Consider the following 19,877-nt stretch of genomic DNA (forward strand, 5'->3'; position numbering starts at 1 on the left):
ATTTATGTAAACAAAATGTTGTTTAAGGAAAAAAAGAAAGAAAAACATAAACAAATATACTAATATAAATCTCTGTTTACACTATCAAACTAGTTTGACAAAAAAAGTGCGATGTGCCCAAATATGGTAATAATATAAGATCATCGTGTTCATAATAATATGGGCACATCACATTTTGTTGTCACATAAAGTTTGATAATAAGTGTTTTTAAATGAAACATTACCTCCATCAATTCTTGTTTCTCATCTACCGCATAAAGGTTTGGAACTTCACCAGTATTCAGAAGGTTGTCAATGTCTTCTAAGAAGGATTCCTCTTTGATTTGAGTGTCGGTGATTAGGAACACTGTTGTCTTCCCTAATGCACCAGCATTTTTCAACAAAGCCTATACAAATAATTCAAGCAAAGTTAGACCTGAATTTTGGATTGTAAGTTTTATTAGTGTTACAGTGGACTGGCATTGTGACTTGATGGTTATGATGCATGGCTACCAATCCAAGGGTTCTTGGTTCAAGTCCTGTCATGTCTGGATTTTTTCTGACAATTTACAACTCCACTCCCAAATATTTGTAATAAGACATCTTTTGTATATCTTTGTCTTGTGAACAGGATTGCCACATTTAAGAAGGATAGTGAATGAATTCGCTTATGGTTATCCTTGGCAATTTGCCTAAATATATAAACAAAACTAAACAAAAACAGCAGTAACTTACTTTTAAGTCTTCTCTCCACTCATTCTTGCCGTAACTTTTTGAGATCTCAGGTTGGAACAAGTTAAAACCAGACATGAATGTAGCCAATCTTGTCAGAGACTGTCGTCCACTGCCTCCCACACCAACAAGAAGAGCGTTGCCGCCTGGTTGCTTTAACACCCGACAAATGCGAGAAAGATGTTCTAAAACGTATCTACAAAACAATAAGTAAATGATTTATTGACATAAAAATAATTGAGTTTTATAATTAAAGTTATTAAGAGCTTTTAAAATAGCTAAGCTCAAACTCTACTGTAGAGAATCAAGAAAGAAAGTTGAGTATTTCAACATCCATCAGCAAGCACACAACAATTAAAAGATCTGATTTTGTGAAAGATCAAGGAATTGAACCAAGGACTATAGGATTAGTAAGCAAGCCATAGTGCCACTACAATACCTAAATATAACTAGGTTCATTGGAGTCTTATGCATCTGGTTGTACTCCACCAAGCAAGACTCCACAACGTTGTTAAACTCTTCCACAGACTTCACTTCCTGGTAGATCCTATCTTCTGGCTCAGCATCCGCTACTAAATAATCTCCAAACATTAAGCTTCGCATGTCATCCTCAACTACTGGACAGTTTGGCTTTGCTAGATGCTCAAATACCGTGTCAAAGTTATCCTTGAAAACTTCTTTAACAAGACTCTTGCAAATGCTGAAATATTAATACAGAATTTACTATTGAATAAAAACAAAGACAGTATATGTATTGATTCACCTTTATAAAGATCTGTCTACACTATCAAAATAGTTTGGAAAAAAAAGTTTGATGTGCCTAAATATGGTAGCGATATGCCCAAATATGGTAGCAATATGACATCATCATGTCCATATATGGACATTTTTTTGTCACATAAAGTTTGATAGTGTAGACGAGGCTCATGAGACAGAAAATCCTCTGTGAGCGAGACACTGCAGTGGTAAAGTGACCCACTGTATACACTCACTTATGTTAAGAACACTTACTTAAAGAGCCACAGTCTGTCTGAATCTTCTATCAACCTGTCATAGAACACTCTGAACACTTCATGCACCCAGAGCCGAGTGAAAGTTCTTTTGTTCTCTATCGACGACTTCTTTACTAATAATGCTCCGTTGATAACACGGGCAAAATCACGCAGATTAAAAGTGTAATGTGACTTGGCAGGCGTCGGAAGCAGGTTTTGCATCGCTTGTTTGTAAACTTCCATCGTACCTTGGACGATCAATGAACCAACTGCAAAAATTTCCGGTGAGAATTCATTTGCCTAAAATTAAAGAACAAAACAAAACATTATTGATATTGTATTTGCTTTATTTTATCATTGTGATAAATAAACAAAACTAAATAAGAACATGTCAATTAATCATTCAAAGCAGCCATTCTAGAAACATGACCACTTGTATGTAAATGAGTTTGCAAGAGGTCAAAGGAACAAATGAGATCAATTCTCAAATCCTCATCTTCAAAAGTAAATAAAAGGGTAAAAAATCATTTCCTCTTACTCTGAGATAATAACTGACAACGGATGAGAAGATACGTGACATGGTTTCATCGTTGAAAGGTGTGATTGAGACGATGTTGAAATGACGGAGGAATTGTGGCGTGATTGGATTGCGCCCTCCTCCTGGTGGTCCCATTGCCGAGACAAATTGCAGATCAACTAAAGTAATCTTTGAGGTGTCTTTCTTGTCATACCTGTAAAAAATATTTGAATGTTTTTCAAAAAAAGATTAAGTATTTAAGTTTAGAAGAGATAAATCTAATCAACTGAACTTACTTGTGTAATAAACAACGTTTCACGAACTATCCAGGTCATAGGATCAGATTGTGGCGTCAATGACCCACGACCTGGATTGGTTGTGAAGTAAGTCCCGTTGATTACATTGTATCGCTTTCTAAACATACTACCTTGATGAATCGCAATATCCATACCCGTATTAAATAATTAAAAAATAATATATTCATATCTAAGAGTATTGGAATTACAAATAGTAAATTGAATCCATATCTATGCCAATAAATAGAACGCAATATGTTAACATGACAAACATGCATGATGCACTACATACACAAATTACTATGACAGGTTGTTGGGCAGCTATTGTCGTTAACATGACAAACATGCATGATGCACTACATACACCAATTACTATGACAGGTTGTTGGGCAGTTATTGTCGTCTTAAAATCTAAGAAGATTTGTTGGTGAACAAGCATGATAAAATAAGCTAAACAAGCTAAAATAAAAACGAACAATTAATTGACTGGACTAATTAAATACTTACCAGTTCCCATGGTCAAAATATTGGCGAAGCAATTCAACTGGTGGTTGCGCACCATACTTCTCTCTCGCAGGCATGTTCAAGTCGTCAACAAATATAACAGACTTCTTTCCCATAGGTGGGCCGTACATACCTTTACGTCTCTTATCAAGTTTTGACATAATGATATCCTGAAAGAAAATACGATGATGAACCATGCATCACTTTTTATCACTAAGACCTCGTTAACACTTACGATTGGGTCCTGGGCAGCTAATCGTTTTGGCCATGATCCAGCGTGTTTACACTTGAGTTTAAATGATGGCCCTGAAGATTCATTTTTTTTATACATTGGTCACGGTCCATTTAACTACTCAAGAGCCGGTCCAGATCTGCATCCAGCCCTGGGCTGACCTAACTTTATGGAGTGTTTACACTTACCGATTAGCAAACCAGGGCTGGCCCAAATCGTAAGTGTAAATGTGGTCTAAATTGTTTAGAAAAACAATAATCTATTCACCTCCTCAAAGTATATCTAAAGCATTCAACTTTACCTGTGTCTGTCCTGCAGATGTCTGAGCGGAGAAATTGATAAAAAGTGGGAGGTAATCTTCTTTGGAGAGGTTATTCATGAGCTTGTCCTTGACGTAGGCACTTTTACCTGTGCCAGTGGGACCAATGAAGATAATGGCTCTGCAATATAACATAATTTAAATGTAAAAAGTGAATGTAAACACACTTGGTGGAGATTCCTCTTAAGCTCTGTCTATACTATCAAACATCATGTGACTAAATATTTGGGTACATCACACTTCTTTTATCAAACTAGTCTGATAGTAAGTGTACGTCTAGTGTATGTCTACACTATCAAACTTACAACAAAATTTAATGTGCCCATATATGCACATGATGATGTCATATCATTACCATAGTTGGGCATATCCCCACCATATTTGGGTACATCAATTTTTTTTTGTCAAACTAGTTTCATAGCCTAGACAGAGCTTAAGGTACAGTATGCTGTCAAATTGGTTTGGGTCACTAACCTCTGATATTTGATGGCCAAATCAAGTAGGTATGTGTATCTTGCAGTATCCATTGTTGGTACAATGATTTCTTGCACCTTCTTGCCTTCTGGGATTGACATGTTCTTGATGGTCTCATTCCAATGCACCCACCTACCTCTTGCTTTATACTGAACAAATAAAAGATAAACATATAAACAGAGTGCTAGGCCAGAAAGAAGCTCTGCAAATTTTGCTGGCTGTTTTACTTTATCGTTTCGATTTAGCTTTTTGCTCATTTTATTTGATAATAACAGCATTGTATTTTTTTCAGTAATTTGCCTTTGAATTTATATATAACCACATTCATACATTGCCTGAAAAATCATAGGGTATATGTTAAGGTTATTGCTACTGTTAAGCTACGCCACTAATAATTACTTTACATTGATTCTTAAGACATTAACAATGCATACCCTTACCTCAAACATATAGTACAATGCATACCCTTACCTCAAACATATAGTACAATGCATACCCTTACCTCAAACATATAGTACAATGCATACCCTTACCTCAAACATATAGTACAATGCATACCCTTACCTCAAACATATAGTACAATGCATACCCTTACCTCAAACATATAGTACAATGCATACCCTTACCTCAAACATATAGTACAATGCATACCCTTACCTCAAACATATAGTCATACACAAGACCATCTGGTGGGATGGGAACTTCAATCTTGGCACCAAGTTCAGACGGAAAGGGATGTTCTTCAGCCTTGCCTGACATCAACTCCCGAAGGAATCCGTCAAACTTTTCACGGCCGAGCACATCAGATGTTGCACCGACTGACCAGACCAACGAGAACAAGAATGTACACTAAATTGAAAAAAAAATAATAATTATAGGTCAAATATACATGTCATTAAATTGACTACTAAGTGTATATTACAATAATAATACATTCAAACTTTTAAGCGCATAATGCATAAAGCCTCTATGTGCTTCACATAAAAATAATCCATGAAATGGAAAAAAATAAAAAAGAGCAATTAAAAATGAGAATGACAGGCCATAAAATGGATCTCAACTGAATTGAATATGGTTTATCAAGGGCTGAATTGAGTATGGTTTATCAAGGGCTGAATTGAATATGGTTTATCAAGGGCTGAATTGAATATGGTTTATCAAGGGTGAAAATACATTAACAGTTTGTGTGCATGTACAATGATACAGCTTTGAAATAAAATGATATTAATTTATCTTATTCTTGGAGAATGTACTTACAACAATCCAGATTTTAAGGTTTTTGTTGTCGGAACCTTCCTTCATGTTATCTTTGAGGAACATACGAATCCAATGCATTAAGGACTGGGCAAGGTTGTTAACCATGCTGGGCACGTACTCCTGTATACACAATAATAATAGTTCATTCTTATATAGTAAGCAAGCTCTCAATGCACTAAACATTATTACCATGGTAATTTTGTGCATCAAACACGTATGGAAACATACTCTCATAATAATGCAGCTTGATTTAACCGGTACCAACGCCAAGTTGACCAATCAAATTTGATTTGTTTGTTTTTATTTCGAATCCATACATCATACATATTATATAAAAGAGGTTGATACATAAATAACAGGCAAATGAATCGTGATGATGTAAAATAAAATATTTACATTTGTTTACTAGTCAGAACTTACTAATGGTCATCGATGTTTCAATATTATAAAAAAAGACCACAATACCTTGCAGTTTTTCCTAACAAATTCCAGACATGGCTCCAGAAGCCAGTTGAACAAGGCTCTCATCAGAGGAACCTCCTTCTGCAGTGTCTCTGGTAAGTCATGTAGCCAAGACTCAAATACAGGCTTCCAGCCTAAGTTACTAGGCTCCAGGTAAATCATACCACAACGGCTAACAGTGGCAGGCTGTAGAGAGTAACATATTCATAATATAAGTGTACATATACTTCATTTGAACATTGGTTTAGAAACAATGACACAATTCCTGAAAATCAATTTAATTTACAACTATTATTGAAATCTAATCTAACTTTAAAGGGTCATCATGAGGGGATCCTTTAAAGGGTCATCATGAGGGTATTTTTCGGGATGTAAATCCTCTTTTGGGATTTAGAAGGGCTATCCCTGGTACCATGCTAATTATTTCAGTTTTTGTTTGTTCTTATTTTAGCATTTATTTATTTATTATTTATGTAGTATGGTATCGAAATAAATCAAATCAAAGTTCAAATCAAAGTTAAAGAACTGTACTGTATGCAGTATTATAATCTGAGCAGGGGCCAGGCTTGTGACTAGCTGTTGCTATTTTCGTTTTAATATCTTTTGTGATATATTTGTTGTTACAATAAAGTTGCCAATTAATAAAAGCATTAAGACTTTGTTTACTCACAGAAGCTTGAGAAAGGTCCATAGCTTCAAAGATTAAACTCATTGTATTTGACATCTGTATAATCTCTCCACTCATCAAGCAGAGTTTCTTGTTGTCATCAAGCACCGTGTTCATACTCTCGATCCAGAGCGTGTCGATTGGACCGTCAAATATCACCCACTTACGATCGGGGGTGTCAGTTGACGCAAACTCACGGAACGTGTTTGCTACGTTACCATCTGTCCACTGAAGAAATAGCAAAAGAAAATATAAAACTTCATTTGATTATCATAGGAAAACTCTGTAATACAGAATCATATGTGAAACATGTGATGCCTGTATCCCTACCTAAATCACACACAGTTGAGATCCTTCTCAACAAATGTCTTTTTAATAATTCTTTAATACACACTCTTACTTTTAAGCTCCGTCTACATTATAAAACTTTATGGGACAAAAAAAGTCATATCACTACCATATTTGGGCACATCACATTTTTTTCACATAAAGTTTGATAGTGTAGATAGAGTAAGGGATGAATTAAATACTTGGTACAAGCTTCCAAAATTTAATTTTTTAAAAAAACTCATCATTTTACCTCATGGGACACAGGGTCAAACTGTCCAAACAACTGACCCATGGTCACAGACTTTGGGTTGACCGTTCTGTAGATGACCTTTTCCTCAGAGTTCAATCCACGTTCATGGAGTTGAGTGAGAGTTTCTGCAAGTGTATGTAGCACCTTTGTCTTACCAGCGAATGGCCCACCAACCAACATAAAACTAAAAAGAAAAAATATATTATTTATTTATTGTCAAACAAGCTTTGCACCAGATTACATGGTCATAAACAGCATACATTCACTGGGTGTCTGTCATAAACAGCATACATTCACTGGGTGTCTGTCATAAACAGCATACATTCACTGGGTGTGTCACTTTTCAACTCATGCACATACGTATGAAGTCTATGTCTACTCAACTAGACTATCAAAATACTTTGACAAAAAAAGTGTGATGTGCCCAAATATGGTAGTGATATGCTTAAATATGGTAGTGATATGACTCATTGTGTCCATATATGGGCACATCACATTTTTTGTCACATAAAGTTTGATAGTGTAGACAGAGCTTTGTAATATCAGTCTTACTTACCCATGCCTAACAATCATCATCTCATACGTTTGAATAATCTTCTCCAGGAAATTTTCTGTCGGTTGTAAATTATTTTTCTGGCAAACTTCACGAACATTTGTCAGGAAGATGTTGTAATCCGCTTGCGGGAGAACGACACCAGGAAACAAATCTGAGATGATTCCCTCAAACAGTGGAATGTCGTGGGATAGGAACTTGGGTAAATTAACATCTAGAATTGATCTCAGTAACTGAGGAGAAAAATAGAGAGAAAAAAATGAAAAAAAAGTTGTGATTTTTAGAAATACAATACAGTTAACTCTCTCAATACCTGCAGACACTTTTGGGTTAACCAAATATGTTTTCAAGAAATTCTGAGATTCAGAATGTGATTTTAATGGTAAAAATGAAATGGAACTCAAGTCTGGAACAGTTTCAATGCAAGTTTTAAAGTATGTCGTAAACATGGTTCTATTGCGACATTTAAAAAAAATTTGACATAAGATCAAAAAGCATATCATTATACAACCATCTTACCAAAATGTCTTCATTTTCATCAGGGAACTTTAACTTCAGGTTGCCGGCTGCCGCGAGTACAGCCTTTACGGCTCTCATACCATAATCATAATGGAACTGTGACGACAACTGCTGAGAACACAGACTATACGTTGTGACGATCTTCACCGATAAGTTACGGGCGTCAATGAAGCCATACGAATACAGCATGATCTCACCAATCATTGCGTAGTTTGGTACCATCATGGCTACAGTCCTGAACAACACCTACAACATTACAAATAGATACTGTAGATAATGCAACATTTATATAGCGCTATTTTGTAAAGATTAGAGCGCTTTAGAATGTTTGTTGATTATTAGAATTATCTAGACTCTGAGCATTAAATAGGATAACCATAGACAACCCACGACAACAAAATAAATATATTCATTGTTATTACTTCCGTCTAGCCTTTGGCCTTGTTCTGGTAATAAATATTTTAAACATGGCTTACCTTTAGATTATCAGGTAGTTCAGATCTACCTGCATAGCCAGGGTTCATTGTGATAGCAACAAAGCATGATGGTCTTAGTACCAGCTCAGTTCCTTCAAACATGAACGTCTCTAGGTTTTCCATTACAGCTCTTTGAATGCATAGAATCTATAACAAAAAAAGTGCACATTTTAAGCTCTCTCTACACTGACAAAAAAATGTGATGTGCCCAAATATCGTAGTGATATGACATCATCATGTCCATTTATGGGCACAGTGTAATTCTTAATCTTAAGACAGATAACCTACCTGTTGAGCTACCACAGACAAGACCTCAAGCTCAATACGGTTGAACTCATCAAAACACGCCCAGGCACCTGAGCTGGCTAAACCCTTGAAGAACTTGCTCATAGCCAAGTAGTCCAGACCGTCAGAACAGTTAAAGACCACACACTGTACAGCTAATGCCTTGGCCAAATCCTTAGTGGTCTCTGTTTTACCGGTGCCTGCTGGGCCCTCTGGTGCACCCCCTAAGTTCAAATGGTACGCTCCCACGAGGGTTCTGTAGCACCTATCTGTTAGTGGGGTGATAACCAATCTGTGGACAAAATAAAATGGAAGGAATTATTATCAAAAGTCGTCCTCATCAAAACATTCACAAATGTTTTAAATAAAAAAACAGTAACTCACCTTCCAGAGTTGCCCAAATATTCGTAAGCGTATTTAACTGTTGCGTTAATGATGCTGACGTCAACGTTAGAATTCTGCCAGTAATATCTTAACTGCGACAACCAGTTAAAATCATTTTCCGAAGCCACTCCTTTTTCGGCCATCTCTTCCACAACATCCCTGGCGTGGACATCTATAGTGACCAGTGCTCCTAGTGTTGTCCTTGTTTGTTTAGAGAGTTTACCTCGGACAAGCTTCACAATATCAGACAGCTGGCTCTGTAGTTTGTTGTAGTATTCACGTAGGCCTTGCGGACCACCACGGATGGCCTCATGCACTTCTATCGTCCAGTAAATCTGTGAGATACAAAGCACAACTTGGCCTGGCCATTCCTGCACCCAATCTTCTCTGGCTTCTATAGCATATGCCTAAACAAAATAAAGAAAATGTAATATATCAATAATAGGATGCATATAGTCCAAGATCTGTCTGCATTATCAAACTAGTTTGACAAAAAAAATGTGATGTGCCCAAATATGGTAGTGATATGACATCATCATGTCCATATATAGGCACATTTTGTTGTCACATAAATTTTGGTAGACAGAGCTTAAGATCTGTACTCTTTGCCTATACATTGCATCATATTTCTTGTCCATGGAAAAAAAAAATAAAAAAAAAAAGTGAATTGAATTTAAAAAAACATATTAAGTTCAGTGAATTTAACATTAAAATGTTATTTGTTTTGATGTATTGTATTAATAAAGAATTGAATTAAGTGGGAATCAAGCTTTACTATCTTTTTATAGAAATGTTAAAGCCTACTTCATGAGACAATTCAATGACATCTCTGACACTGGCCATCATAGTATCTTGAACCTGAAGTAACCATTTCTCAACGGCACCTCTTGCTTCCGACGTAGAGATAACCTGACTGAGCTTCACCCTCTCCCCTTCACTACTGAACATCGCTAGGATGTCTAGGGAAGGTGAAAACTCTAGCTTGGCAATGCCCTCAAAACATTTCTTAAGATGTGGTTGTACTCTGGTTGGATCTTTGGTCTCTGATAAAATCTCCAACATTTCGTCATTCGACAAGAAAAAGAATCTAGATAATAAAGATAGATTATTGTATCATTTTATAATAATTGTTTTATTTATGAGGATCATGTGTGTGTACATGTGTTCCTTCCTTATGAATGGCCAGTTACTTAATTCCGCAATGGCAGTTTTTTGCAGTAAGTAAAATCAGAAACACAGATGTGTTGGCACATAATCGATAGTTGTGGAGGGAACTGGTAAAATGTTCAATTGCAAAGCAACTCTACGACCCGTTCACGGGACCAGTTAACAGTAACAGCAAACCAGTTAACAGTAACAGCAAATAAAAAACAACCAATAAATAAAAAACAAACCTTGGGAAGAACAGCCTCTTCTTCTCAAGGTAAGCATTGAGGCCTTTCAGGATTCTATCCAGTAATCCGTTACTATCCTGTAGTTTCTCTAACATCCCTCCTAAAGACGTAGCATTTAACACCTTTGGGTCTTTACTTGTGTGCTTCATTATGTCCTTCCAGTTGCGATCGACAGTCTGGAAAAGCCTGCCCTCTTCAGGCATCTGCTGCATGATGTCTTCAGAACTGAAGATAGGCTCTAAATACAGCCACTGAGCTTGTACTTTTAACCATTCATCAATAGTTTCTTGTACTCTAAGTAATCTCTCTTCCCATTCCTAAGTTTGTAAAATGTGATTTAATTTATCAACAAGTTGACAAACATGTGTAGTGTGACATTTGACACTTACTTAATTATCAGCAGATAGAAAATTGGCTAAATGGTTATACTTATATGTCAGGATTTTTTCTAGTGACAAATTACAATTCAACCCTAAAGACCTGTAAGTAAGACTTATTTTTATTACTTAAAATTGTTATTACTTAAGTTTATGTAGAGCATCTTGTGTATATTTGCTTATGCTTATTCTTGGCAATTTGCCTAAATATATAAAACTAAATAAATACAAAATTAAAATATATTATAGTAAATTTAGTAATGGTGACCTTAATTTCTTTTTCAAATGGTTTGATGAATGGAGATCCTCTCATGGTCTGAGTCTTCACAATCTGATCATCCAGCATCGTTTGTATGTCATCCACAGAGGCCAGGATGTTTACACCAGTGTCTCTGTACGTTGTCAGGTTAAACGCAATGGATTCCCATTCTTCATTCATCTTCTGCATTGCTTTCTCCAAAGAATATTCCTGAAATAAATTGCAAAAGAAAATTCCTACCGGTCGTACAAATTGATGCAAGGACAAATTTATAATAATAATCATAAGTTTGTATTTAACATGAGGAAACAACTATGTATGTATGTAAACTTGGTCAGTAGAAAATCAAAATGGTTAGCAATCAATCAATAAATCAATTGTTCGATTTATATAGCACCATTCCAACAGTCATTGCTCATACGCTGCCAAAAATATCAGAAAATGTGAGTTTTGAGTAGTGACTTAAAGGTGCTCATCAGCAAGTCAATGAAAGATGGACAAATGAATGGATTGAAGAAGAAATGTTTGACAATTATTACTAATTTCATTTACCTTAGTAGCACCAGCACTGATCGTGTCAAACTCTTCCATGTAGGCTCCTAGATTCTTCTTCAACACTTTACGTAGAGTTGTTCCAGAGTCTGGTGTCAGGTCCATGCCGGCTATTACCCCCATTTTGTCCCAATGCCTCTGCCTGATGCCAGGATTACACAGAATTGCAATGGTAGGAATATTTTCCTGGGAAAACAAGTATAATGAAGTATAAGATAAAGGGGTGTCCATAATTGGACAAGAAACAGTTCAAGGAAGGTATTTTATTCAAACATCAAATGCGTTATTAGACACTTTTTAGTGAATGTATAATGTTATTCATAATGATACCCTAATGGTTGCAAACTAAAGCTTTGCCTCTGTTTTGACAAAAAAAGTGTGGCCAAATATGGTAGTAATATCATCATGTCCATATATGGACACATCATATTTTGTTGTCACATAAATTTTGATAGTGTAGACAGAGCCTTAGTTTGCACATGTGGTATTTACAAGAGATATATAACAACAGCAAAATAAACAGTAAAACAAAAATTTTGATTTCTTACCTTAAAATCTGTTATCTGATCCTGAACAATTTTGCAGACTTTGATAGCTGCCATACCAGACTCTTCCTCTTCTGGTTCTTCTTTCTGTTCACCTATTTGTTTCTTTTTCTTCGGAGCTGTCTTTCCTTTTTCTGCGTCATCTCGTTTCTTCTGATTCACAAATACTTTAGTTATTTTGTAGATGTCTCTTCCAAATTCGTCTGCTTCTTCTTGGATAGATTCCGAGTTCAGTTCAAGAAAGTTACCATCCATCCATCTAAAAAAAGCCAACAATCAATATTTATGGTTCATGAATAAAACATTGACCTTCGACCCCAATATGAGAAAAAAACATCTACCCCAATAAGAGACAAAAACATATCCAACTACTATGGATTATGCTACAATGTCATTTTAAGCTACAAAATAACTAATACATACTTTTTGTCTGCTCTCTGCCACTTAACAACCAATGAAAAGAGTTTTTGGAAAGGCTCAATAGCGGCTGTGACCTCTTCAATTTCAGGGTATGTTGTCAGGTCCCATTTGAACAGTGCTTCCTCCTACAAAAAAAAACACAAACATTTTAAATGAGTCACATTCATTCATTTTTGTTTAGGTCAAAGCTAAAGATTTAGTTCAGTTCTTGTTATCTTACAGAATAGACCATCAATTTTAGAAAAACAATATCTAAAAATATTTCGTTTAGGTGGTTTTGAAAATTGAATTATTCAAAATGATCAATTTACAAACAATGTTAAAATGATTTTTTTAAGCTATTATTTATGAGAGAGTATGTTTGTTTCTTAATATACAAATCCTTTGCAATTACATGCATCCATACACATGGTGTATCAAAACAAATGGAATTATTTTACAATGAAGTATTTGATAAATCTAAACCAGATGGTTTTCCAATGTTTCGTCATCATTACCTTATTAACCCATTTAATAGTTTCCTGAGATTCTGCTATTCTCTTTTGCACGGCACGTATATCATTAACATACTGGACCATCATGTCCATTTCGCCATACTCTGAGAACTCTGCAACTCGCTTGCGTATCTTTTCCAGTTCCAACATACACTTCTCTCGGTGCTCAAGTACGGTGCTTTCTCCTTTTTTCTTTGAGTCGTCAACAAGCTAAGAATAGAAAGAAAATTCACACATAAAAATGACAAAATATATACAATGTTTTACAAATAATCTGACAACATAAACGATGGAAGTAGAACATAGTACTGTATATAAATAGGTTCTGCAACAGCTTATTTTCAGCTGCAATTAATGACAGTGTGTTGTACAAATCGCACACACTACATAGTCAATATATATTTATGCTTTCTGGTTTTAGGTTATAAGCTCCCTGTTTAACACATAATAGACATAATTTTTCAATTTGTAAATGAATTTTTGTATGTGTACGCCATTTGGAAAATGAATTTCCAACATATTTTATGATGGAATAATAAAGATTACCTTATCTTACTTGATGTATAATAACTTTTTTTGTTGCGATATAAAGTATTTTTTTCTTAGAACACAATCTTTTATGTATATTTTTACATTTTTATTTTTTATTTTTATTTTATTCAATTAAAACCAACAGCGATAAATACCGCCACTAACAGGTTTGAAACATAAAACAATACAACATCAAAAACGGTTAACAATAAAATACAGATAAAATATATAAATATATATATAAAACATAGATTGGCATGCCATAAAAAATTTTAATTAAATCAAAATGATATAAATGAATGAAGATGATGTTTCCACTGATGCAAATATTTTACCTCGTCATTCTGGTCGAAGATCGGTTGTATTTCCCGAGGCCAGAGCAAGACAGTAGCGTTCAGCGACATGTGATCAGGCGTAAAGAAGTAAACATCAAGTAAGTAGTTCATGCGTTGTACAGACTCAATGATACGAGTGTTAAGAGCTTTGATACCGTCAACGCGAGCTCTTTTAATGTATGTAATCATACTCATCATTTCTTCAGAGTCTTCAGGGATCTTGAGGGCTCGGTCTCTGATGGTCTCAAACTCGCGGCAAATACTGAGCAAAAAAATACAAACATTGATATTAAAAAACTGAGATTTTACGATTGAAAGATTCATTGTTATGTAGGCAGAAGATTGCTACAACCTGTTTTTCACAGGACAAACTGTTGTTTGCAAATAGAAAAAATATACTAACTATTTACATAATCACACATCGTATACTCTATCTCTAACAAAACATTTCAATCTTCTATCAACTAAAGCCGAAGTATAGTCGTTATCTCGGGACCATTCTATAGTCACCACCAGGTAGGCTGACTTCATCAAGGCTTCTATGAATGGATGACGAGCTGCGAGCAGGAATGCTTGTAGACCAAATCCATTTTGATTATGATCATTCAGGAAATTACCTCACGAAAATATATTGTATTGTTTGTAGGCTTACCTCTCGTTTTCACTTCTGTGATTGCAAGCAACTTGATCCAGAAGCGTTGAAGCATAGCCGCGAGCTTTGTCCGCAAGACCTTTCTTTATATCCTCGCAGTCCAGTCTGATCATTACAAAATTTATTATGCTGTCTAGTTTCATGATCTTACGAGCTATCTGTTGGAACTCTTCAATAATCTTCAAAACAAAGATAAATTGATAAAAAGAAAACAAATTCTATATTGCAAGATACTAATCCCATGCATAATATATTTGAGGTGTTACATAGCGGTAGACGTTACCAGCCCATCATCTCTCATACAAATAGATTTCGTAACAGCTTTTATCTAGCTGCCATTCGGGCAACTTGCACGTTGAATTTCAATTCACTGCACACCAATCAAAACTTGGAAACAAAAAACAAATACATTAAATTGTGGTAGCAAATAAAGGCCTACCTCACGGAACTCTTCAAATGTGTGTTCCTCAGAAAGAAAAGTCTGCACTCTGTCAAGTGCCTCTCCATTGCACAAAAAGTTAAATTTGGACACTGTTGAAAATGAAAGGTATGAAATATGTAACGACAATACTAATGATCTTCACAGACCTACTTAACTTACAACAGGATTGACTTAAGATTGTATCAAAACATTACTTAACTTACAACAGGATTGACTTAAGATTGTATTAAAACATTCATTTTCATTTCATTCATATTTCATTTCATTCATTTATTCATCCTTTCATCTTACTTATTTACAACTTGAAAATTTAATCAAAACATTCATTCACTAATCACCTAATTATTATTATTATTATTATTATTACTACTATACTATTGACAGACTTACTGTAAAATTCTAATTTCTCTGTTGGGCCTTCAAAATTCGCCAAACATGCTTCCTTCAATGTCTTCCTAGCCCTGGTGATCACATGATCTGCTACAGCAATGTCAATGTTTGACAGTTCATTTGTTCCCGATAACCACGACTGTACCGTCGGGACATTCAGCATCGTCTTTGTAAGCTGCTCGACGACAAATAAAAGACATTCTTCCAAATCTGAGTAGTACGGGTAAAACTCCATCTTGTCACTGTCAAATGTAAGTTCTATTTTGAATACTGGAAGTTGAAATGTGTTGGACGGATCAAATAGCTTCACCCAGGCCTCGATGGAGCGAACTATCAGGTCTTTTAGCTAAAGAAAAACACAAAAGAAAATAGAATGCCATTATTTTAGAAAATATATGACCCAACAACAAAGTGCCCTTTTAAAATGTTAATTACACAGCCCCTCATTCATTTCACATTATTAATAGGGGTTTCCCCTGAATAGGTGTATCCCATTAATATTAGAGGTGTCCCCTGAATAGGTGTGTCCTTACAGAGGGGTTCAACTGTATTCTTATTTAATATTGTCTCTGTCATACAGTACAAGAATTGACACTATTGCAAAAAAGTCAACCACATAATGAAACTAACCATTTCATTTTTGTATTCATATTTTAGTTGAATTTTGCTTACAAAGCGTAAATATAATGTTTTTCTTACAATCTAAAGCTCTGTCTACACTATCAAACTAGTTTGACAAAACAAATGTGATGTGCACAAATATTGTGGTTATAAGCTTAAACATGGTGGTAGTGATATGACATCATCATGTCCATAGCACATTTTGTCACATAAACTTTGATAGTGCAGACAGCTAGAGCTTTAGAGAATTTCTATGCTTTTTTCTTAAAACAAATGACAATAAATGATAGTTTACTTGATTTGAATAATGTGTTTACAGTGTACCAACCTGGTTTGATATTAGAGTTGATACACTAGCATAAAATGACTCCAACTGGTCTGGTTTGATGTCAACAAAATCCTTTTTATTTACAAATATATTGAGGACATCAGGCCACCAGCTATGCATCAACTTCTCTTCCATCTTCTCACATTCTAGAATGACATCATTCTTTAAATGCTCAATCTCGATGGGACCTTGAGCGCGAACCCCTGATAGATCCACTAAGAGAAGCTTGCCCAGTGAAGCTTGACCAAGCTGAAGCACATGCTGCATAGATGGATGTGTGATGTGTAGGTTTGATTGGATCTGTTCAACCGCCTCAACAAAATCATCGTGCCATGGACTGGAGTAATCCAAGTCACTGAAAAATAAAGTTATATTATATCCAGGAAACATCTACCCTTTGAAATGCCCAAATATGGTAGTGATATGCCCAAATATGGCAGTGATATGCCCAAAATGGTAGTGATATGACATCATCATATCAATATGGGCACACCACAATTTTTTGTCACATAAAGTTTGATAGTGTAGACAGAGCTTTAAATAACTATATGTCGTACAAATTTTTGTGACAGAAAAACTGCATTTGGAGAAGTTCATTCTCAACTTCCAAAGAAGTATTAACAGTACTAAAATAAAATAGTTGACTTTACTTACACTGGTTCCTTGGGTGGTGGCCCTGTTGTTACTCCTTCAAGTCCTTTGATGTCTGGCTTCACAAGAACGTGTTGAACTACAGGTATTAACAAATATTTTTACCATTTAAATATCATAGTAGTGTGACAGAGTATTTTAAACAAATTATTAAAACACCTTTAAGCTCTGTCTACACTATCAAACTAGTTTGACAAAAAAAGTGTGATGTGCTCAAATATGATAATAGTGATATGTCCAAATGTAGTAGTGATATGACATCATTATGTCAATATATGGGCACATCACATTTCTGTTGTCACATAAATTTTGATAGTGTAGACAGAGCTTTACAAGATATATCAAACCATTCACTCGCCCATCACGTTCTTTGTAAGCATAGCCTTTCTTAAATTACAATATTATAAGATTGACATGGACCAGTTACTTTACCCATTGCCTTCTTCATACTATTTTCATAATCATTCTTAACTTCTTCAAATAGTTCTTGTATATAGTCTTGTATGTCTTTACCAGTTCTTAAACATTCTGGTATCAGACTTAAGATGGACTCAAACCAATGAGATTCCATCGGCACAATTGGGCTGCTTTCAACACATTCTTTCAGAAAAAGGTAATTTTGCTGTAGACAGATGGATAAACAATGGTTACATTTTTATAGGAAAACATTTACCTAATTTAAATACAAGAAACAGTTATATTATGTGATAGACCAAATAATCATCAAATACAGTAGAAAACTGTATACTTTTTAAACGAATAACAACAAATGTTACCATGATATTAAACACAGCAAACAAGAACATAGCACTCAATGAAAATCATTATTAATGTAGAAAGAAGCAGTATTTTAAGCTGCAACAAGTCTCACAGGATACAATCAGAAATGGACAGCATTAATACTACAAGGAACAAGGTGTTACTTGAGGTGTACAGTAAAGTGGTGGAGAAGTGCAATAAACACAGTGTTTTTATATTTCCTGGTAAGGTAGTTACAACAGTACAAGTGTTACACACATCAAAAGGCAATGAAAGTGCTACGGTACTCTACACAGAACTACATACAACTACAAAAAAGGCAATGGCAGTGCTGGCAGGTTTTAAAGAAACACATCAAATCTGTGAATACAAAAAGGCAATGACATTGCTGGGATATTTCACAGTACTACACATCAAATCTGTGAATAGAAAAAGGCAATGGAAGTGCTGGGATCTGTGGATACAACAAACAAAGACAGTGCACTACACATCAAATCTGTTTCAATCACTTACCCGTGACATTCTATCCTTACCCATCATCTGTGTGTAAAGTACATGGGTACATTGATAATACACAAATTAAAATTTCACAACATTTACAATTTTTTGTTTGGAATATTTCATTTATCAATTGTTTCGAAAATGTCAATTGTTTCGAAAATGTCAATTGTTTTTTTAAAGTATCAACATTTAATTTAATTTAAAAAACAATAATAAAAATTAATAAAAAAATTAAATTCTAAAACAAATGCATAGTATAATAATACATTCTTGAATACGAACCAAAAATTCAAGAAACTTTGAGGAGAGTGACAGGCCATTAAATTTAAATAGGGAATCTTTTTAAGTAATCTCCAGATGGTTTCAGACTAGGCCTAGGCCTAGGCTAGCCATCCTTCACACTTACCGAGATTGGGTAAGAAGGATGCTCTGGCAACTTTGGAGCTTTTTTGTTAATCTCCTCAATTTCTTCGTAAGCTTTCGCTGCATTTGTGTAAAGAATATTAGTGAGGAGACTTTGCATTTCTTTTGAGCGACGATACGTCATTAACTTGCTCTTGCTGTAGTCTTTTGTGCTACTTGACAGCATGCTGGCTGGTGTGTTGATTGGGGGAAGACGTGGAATCTTCCCTGATGGAACGCCATTTCGTGAAGAAGCCGTTGCAGATGGTCTTGAAGAAGTTCTAGCTTTTGAAGACATCTTTTTATTTTAGCCTGGAAAAATAGATGTTAATAAGGAGATCCGTTAATAAATTTAATATTACTTAGGCCTAGGCCTAGCCTGGCTAGGGGCTAATATTATTATTAATAATAATATTATAATATAATTATAAATATACTGTGTAGCCTATTGTATACTCCTAGTCCTATTATGCCTAGACCTATACAGTAATAGAGTAAGGCCTAAGACTGATAAGGTATGGTAGAATCTTCAGTATACTGGGCTAGCTAGTTCGAGGCCTAGGCCTATGCCTATTATCATAGTCTCTGCCACCACACAAAAGTGCATGTGACAGGCAGTCAGAGTCGTTCAGCCGCGCACAGGCAGTACATTGGCATTCATTGCCTACCTTAAACTAGCCTAGGCCCTACCATGCCGTCATTTATAGCAAAAAATACAGATCACTCTTTGAAAACTCACCTTAATTTTCTAAAGAAACAATTATTATGCTATTTATATTGAGATTGTTGCCATTTGCTTTGATAATTTTTCTTCAAAACATAAGCAATTAACTGTCGAAGTCACAGACTTTCTGTGCTTCTTCGTCGTTATTTGTTGTTATGGCAATCTAAAACGGAAATATACAAGAATGATGGGATAGAATTTGACCTTACATATAAAATCCAAACTTTCAATTGGCTGATATTGACACAAGTGGCGCTGCTTAGCAACCTACG

General features: G+C 35.1%; 1 protein-coding gene across 3 annotated transcripts in view; it reads right to left on the bottom strand.

Annotated features, from left to right (window-relative positions):
• The window catches only part of LOC140059128 (dynein axonemal heavy chain 12-like), a 41,349-nt gene extending 21,600 nt beyond the window's left edge, over nucleotides 1–19,749 (bottom strand). For 2 of the 3 annotated variants that reach the window (XM_072104971.1, XM_072104970.1), the window contains exons 1-35: nucleotides 19,621–19,749; nucleotides 18,886–19,193; nucleotides 18,492–18,518; nucleotides 17,652–17,841; nucleotides 17,223–17,298; nucleotides 16,569–16,923; nucleotides 15,620–15,965; nucleotides 15,227–15,318; nucleotides 14,788–14,966; nucleotides 14,136–14,397; nucleotides 13,273–13,479; nucleotides 12,779–12,900; nucleotides 12,359–12,614; nucleotides 11,811–11,996; nucleotides 11,268–11,468; nucleotides 10,623–10,939; nucleotides 10,033–10,315; nucleotides 9,229–9,635; nucleotides 8,848–9,136; nucleotides 8,560–8,706; nucleotides 8,084–8,329; nucleotides 7,568–7,797; nucleotides 7,012–7,195; nucleotides 6,435–6,659; nucleotides 5,768–5,950; nucleotides 5,303–5,422; nucleotides 4,703–4,894; nucleotides 4,046–4,194; nucleotides 3,554–3,692; nucleotides 3,024–3,190; nucleotides 2,242–2,434; nucleotides 1,723–2,003; nucleotides 1,151–1,411; nucleotides 715–907; nucleotides 225–386 (exon numbers count right to left, since the gene is read on the bottom strand). In XM_072104971.1, the coding sequence (XP_071961072.1) occupies nucleotides 225–386; nucleotides 715–907; nucleotides 1,151–1,411; nucleotides 1,723–2,003; nucleotides 2,242–2,434; nucleotides 3,024–3,190; nucleotides 3,554–3,692; nucleotides 4,046–4,194; nucleotides 4,703–4,894; nucleotides 5,303–5,422; nucleotides 5,768–5,950; nucleotides 6,435–6,659; nucleotides 7,012–7,195; nucleotides 7,568–7,797; nucleotides 8,084–8,329; nucleotides 8,560–8,706; nucleotides 8,848–9,136; nucleotides 9,229–9,635; nucleotides 10,033–10,315; nucleotides 10,623–10,939; nucleotides 11,268–11,468; nucleotides 11,811–11,996; nucleotides 12,359–12,614; nucleotides 12,779–12,900; nucleotides 13,273–13,479; nucleotides 14,136–14,397; nucleotides 14,788–14,966; nucleotides 15,227–15,318; nucleotides 15,620–15,965; nucleotides 16,569–16,923; nucleotides 17,223–17,298; nucleotides 17,652–17,841; nucleotides 18,492–18,518; nucleotides 18,886–19,179 (7,161 nt within the window). In that variant the 5' untranslated portion in view covers nucleotides 19,180–19,193; nucleotides 19,621–19,749. The remainder of the gene's footprint in view (nucleotides 1–224; nucleotides 387–714; nucleotides 908–1,150; nucleotides 1,412–1,722; nucleotides 2,004–2,241; nucleotides 2,435–3,023; nucleotides 3,191–3,553; nucleotides 3,693–4,045; nucleotides 4,195–4,702; nucleotides 4,895–5,302; nucleotides 5,423–5,767; nucleotides 5,951–6,434; nucleotides 6,660–7,011; nucleotides 7,196–7,567; nucleotides 7,798–8,083; nucleotides 8,330–8,559; nucleotides 8,707–8,847; nucleotides 9,137–9,228; nucleotides 9,636–10,032; nucleotides 10,316–10,622; nucleotides 10,940–11,267; nucleotides 11,469–11,810; nucleotides 11,997–12,358; nucleotides 12,615–12,778; nucleotides 12,901–13,272; nucleotides 13,480–14,135; nucleotides 14,398–14,787; nucleotides 14,967–15,226; nucleotides 15,319–15,619; nucleotides 15,966–16,568; nucleotides 16,924–17,222; nucleotides 17,299–17,651; nucleotides 17,842–18,491; nucleotides 18,519–18,885; nucleotides 19,194–19,620) is intronic. The other variant, XM_072104972.1, reaches the window with a different exon arrangement.
• Nucleotides 19,750–19,877: the final 128 nt, after the last annotated feature.

This window comes from Antedon mediterranea, chromosome 9, assembly GCF_964355755.1.
Source record: "Antedon mediterranea chromosome 9, ecAntMedi1.1, whole genome shotgun sequence".
Taxonomy (NCBI): Eukaryota; Metazoa; Echinodermata; class Crinoidea; order Comatulida; family Antedonidae; genus Antedon; species Antedon mediterranea.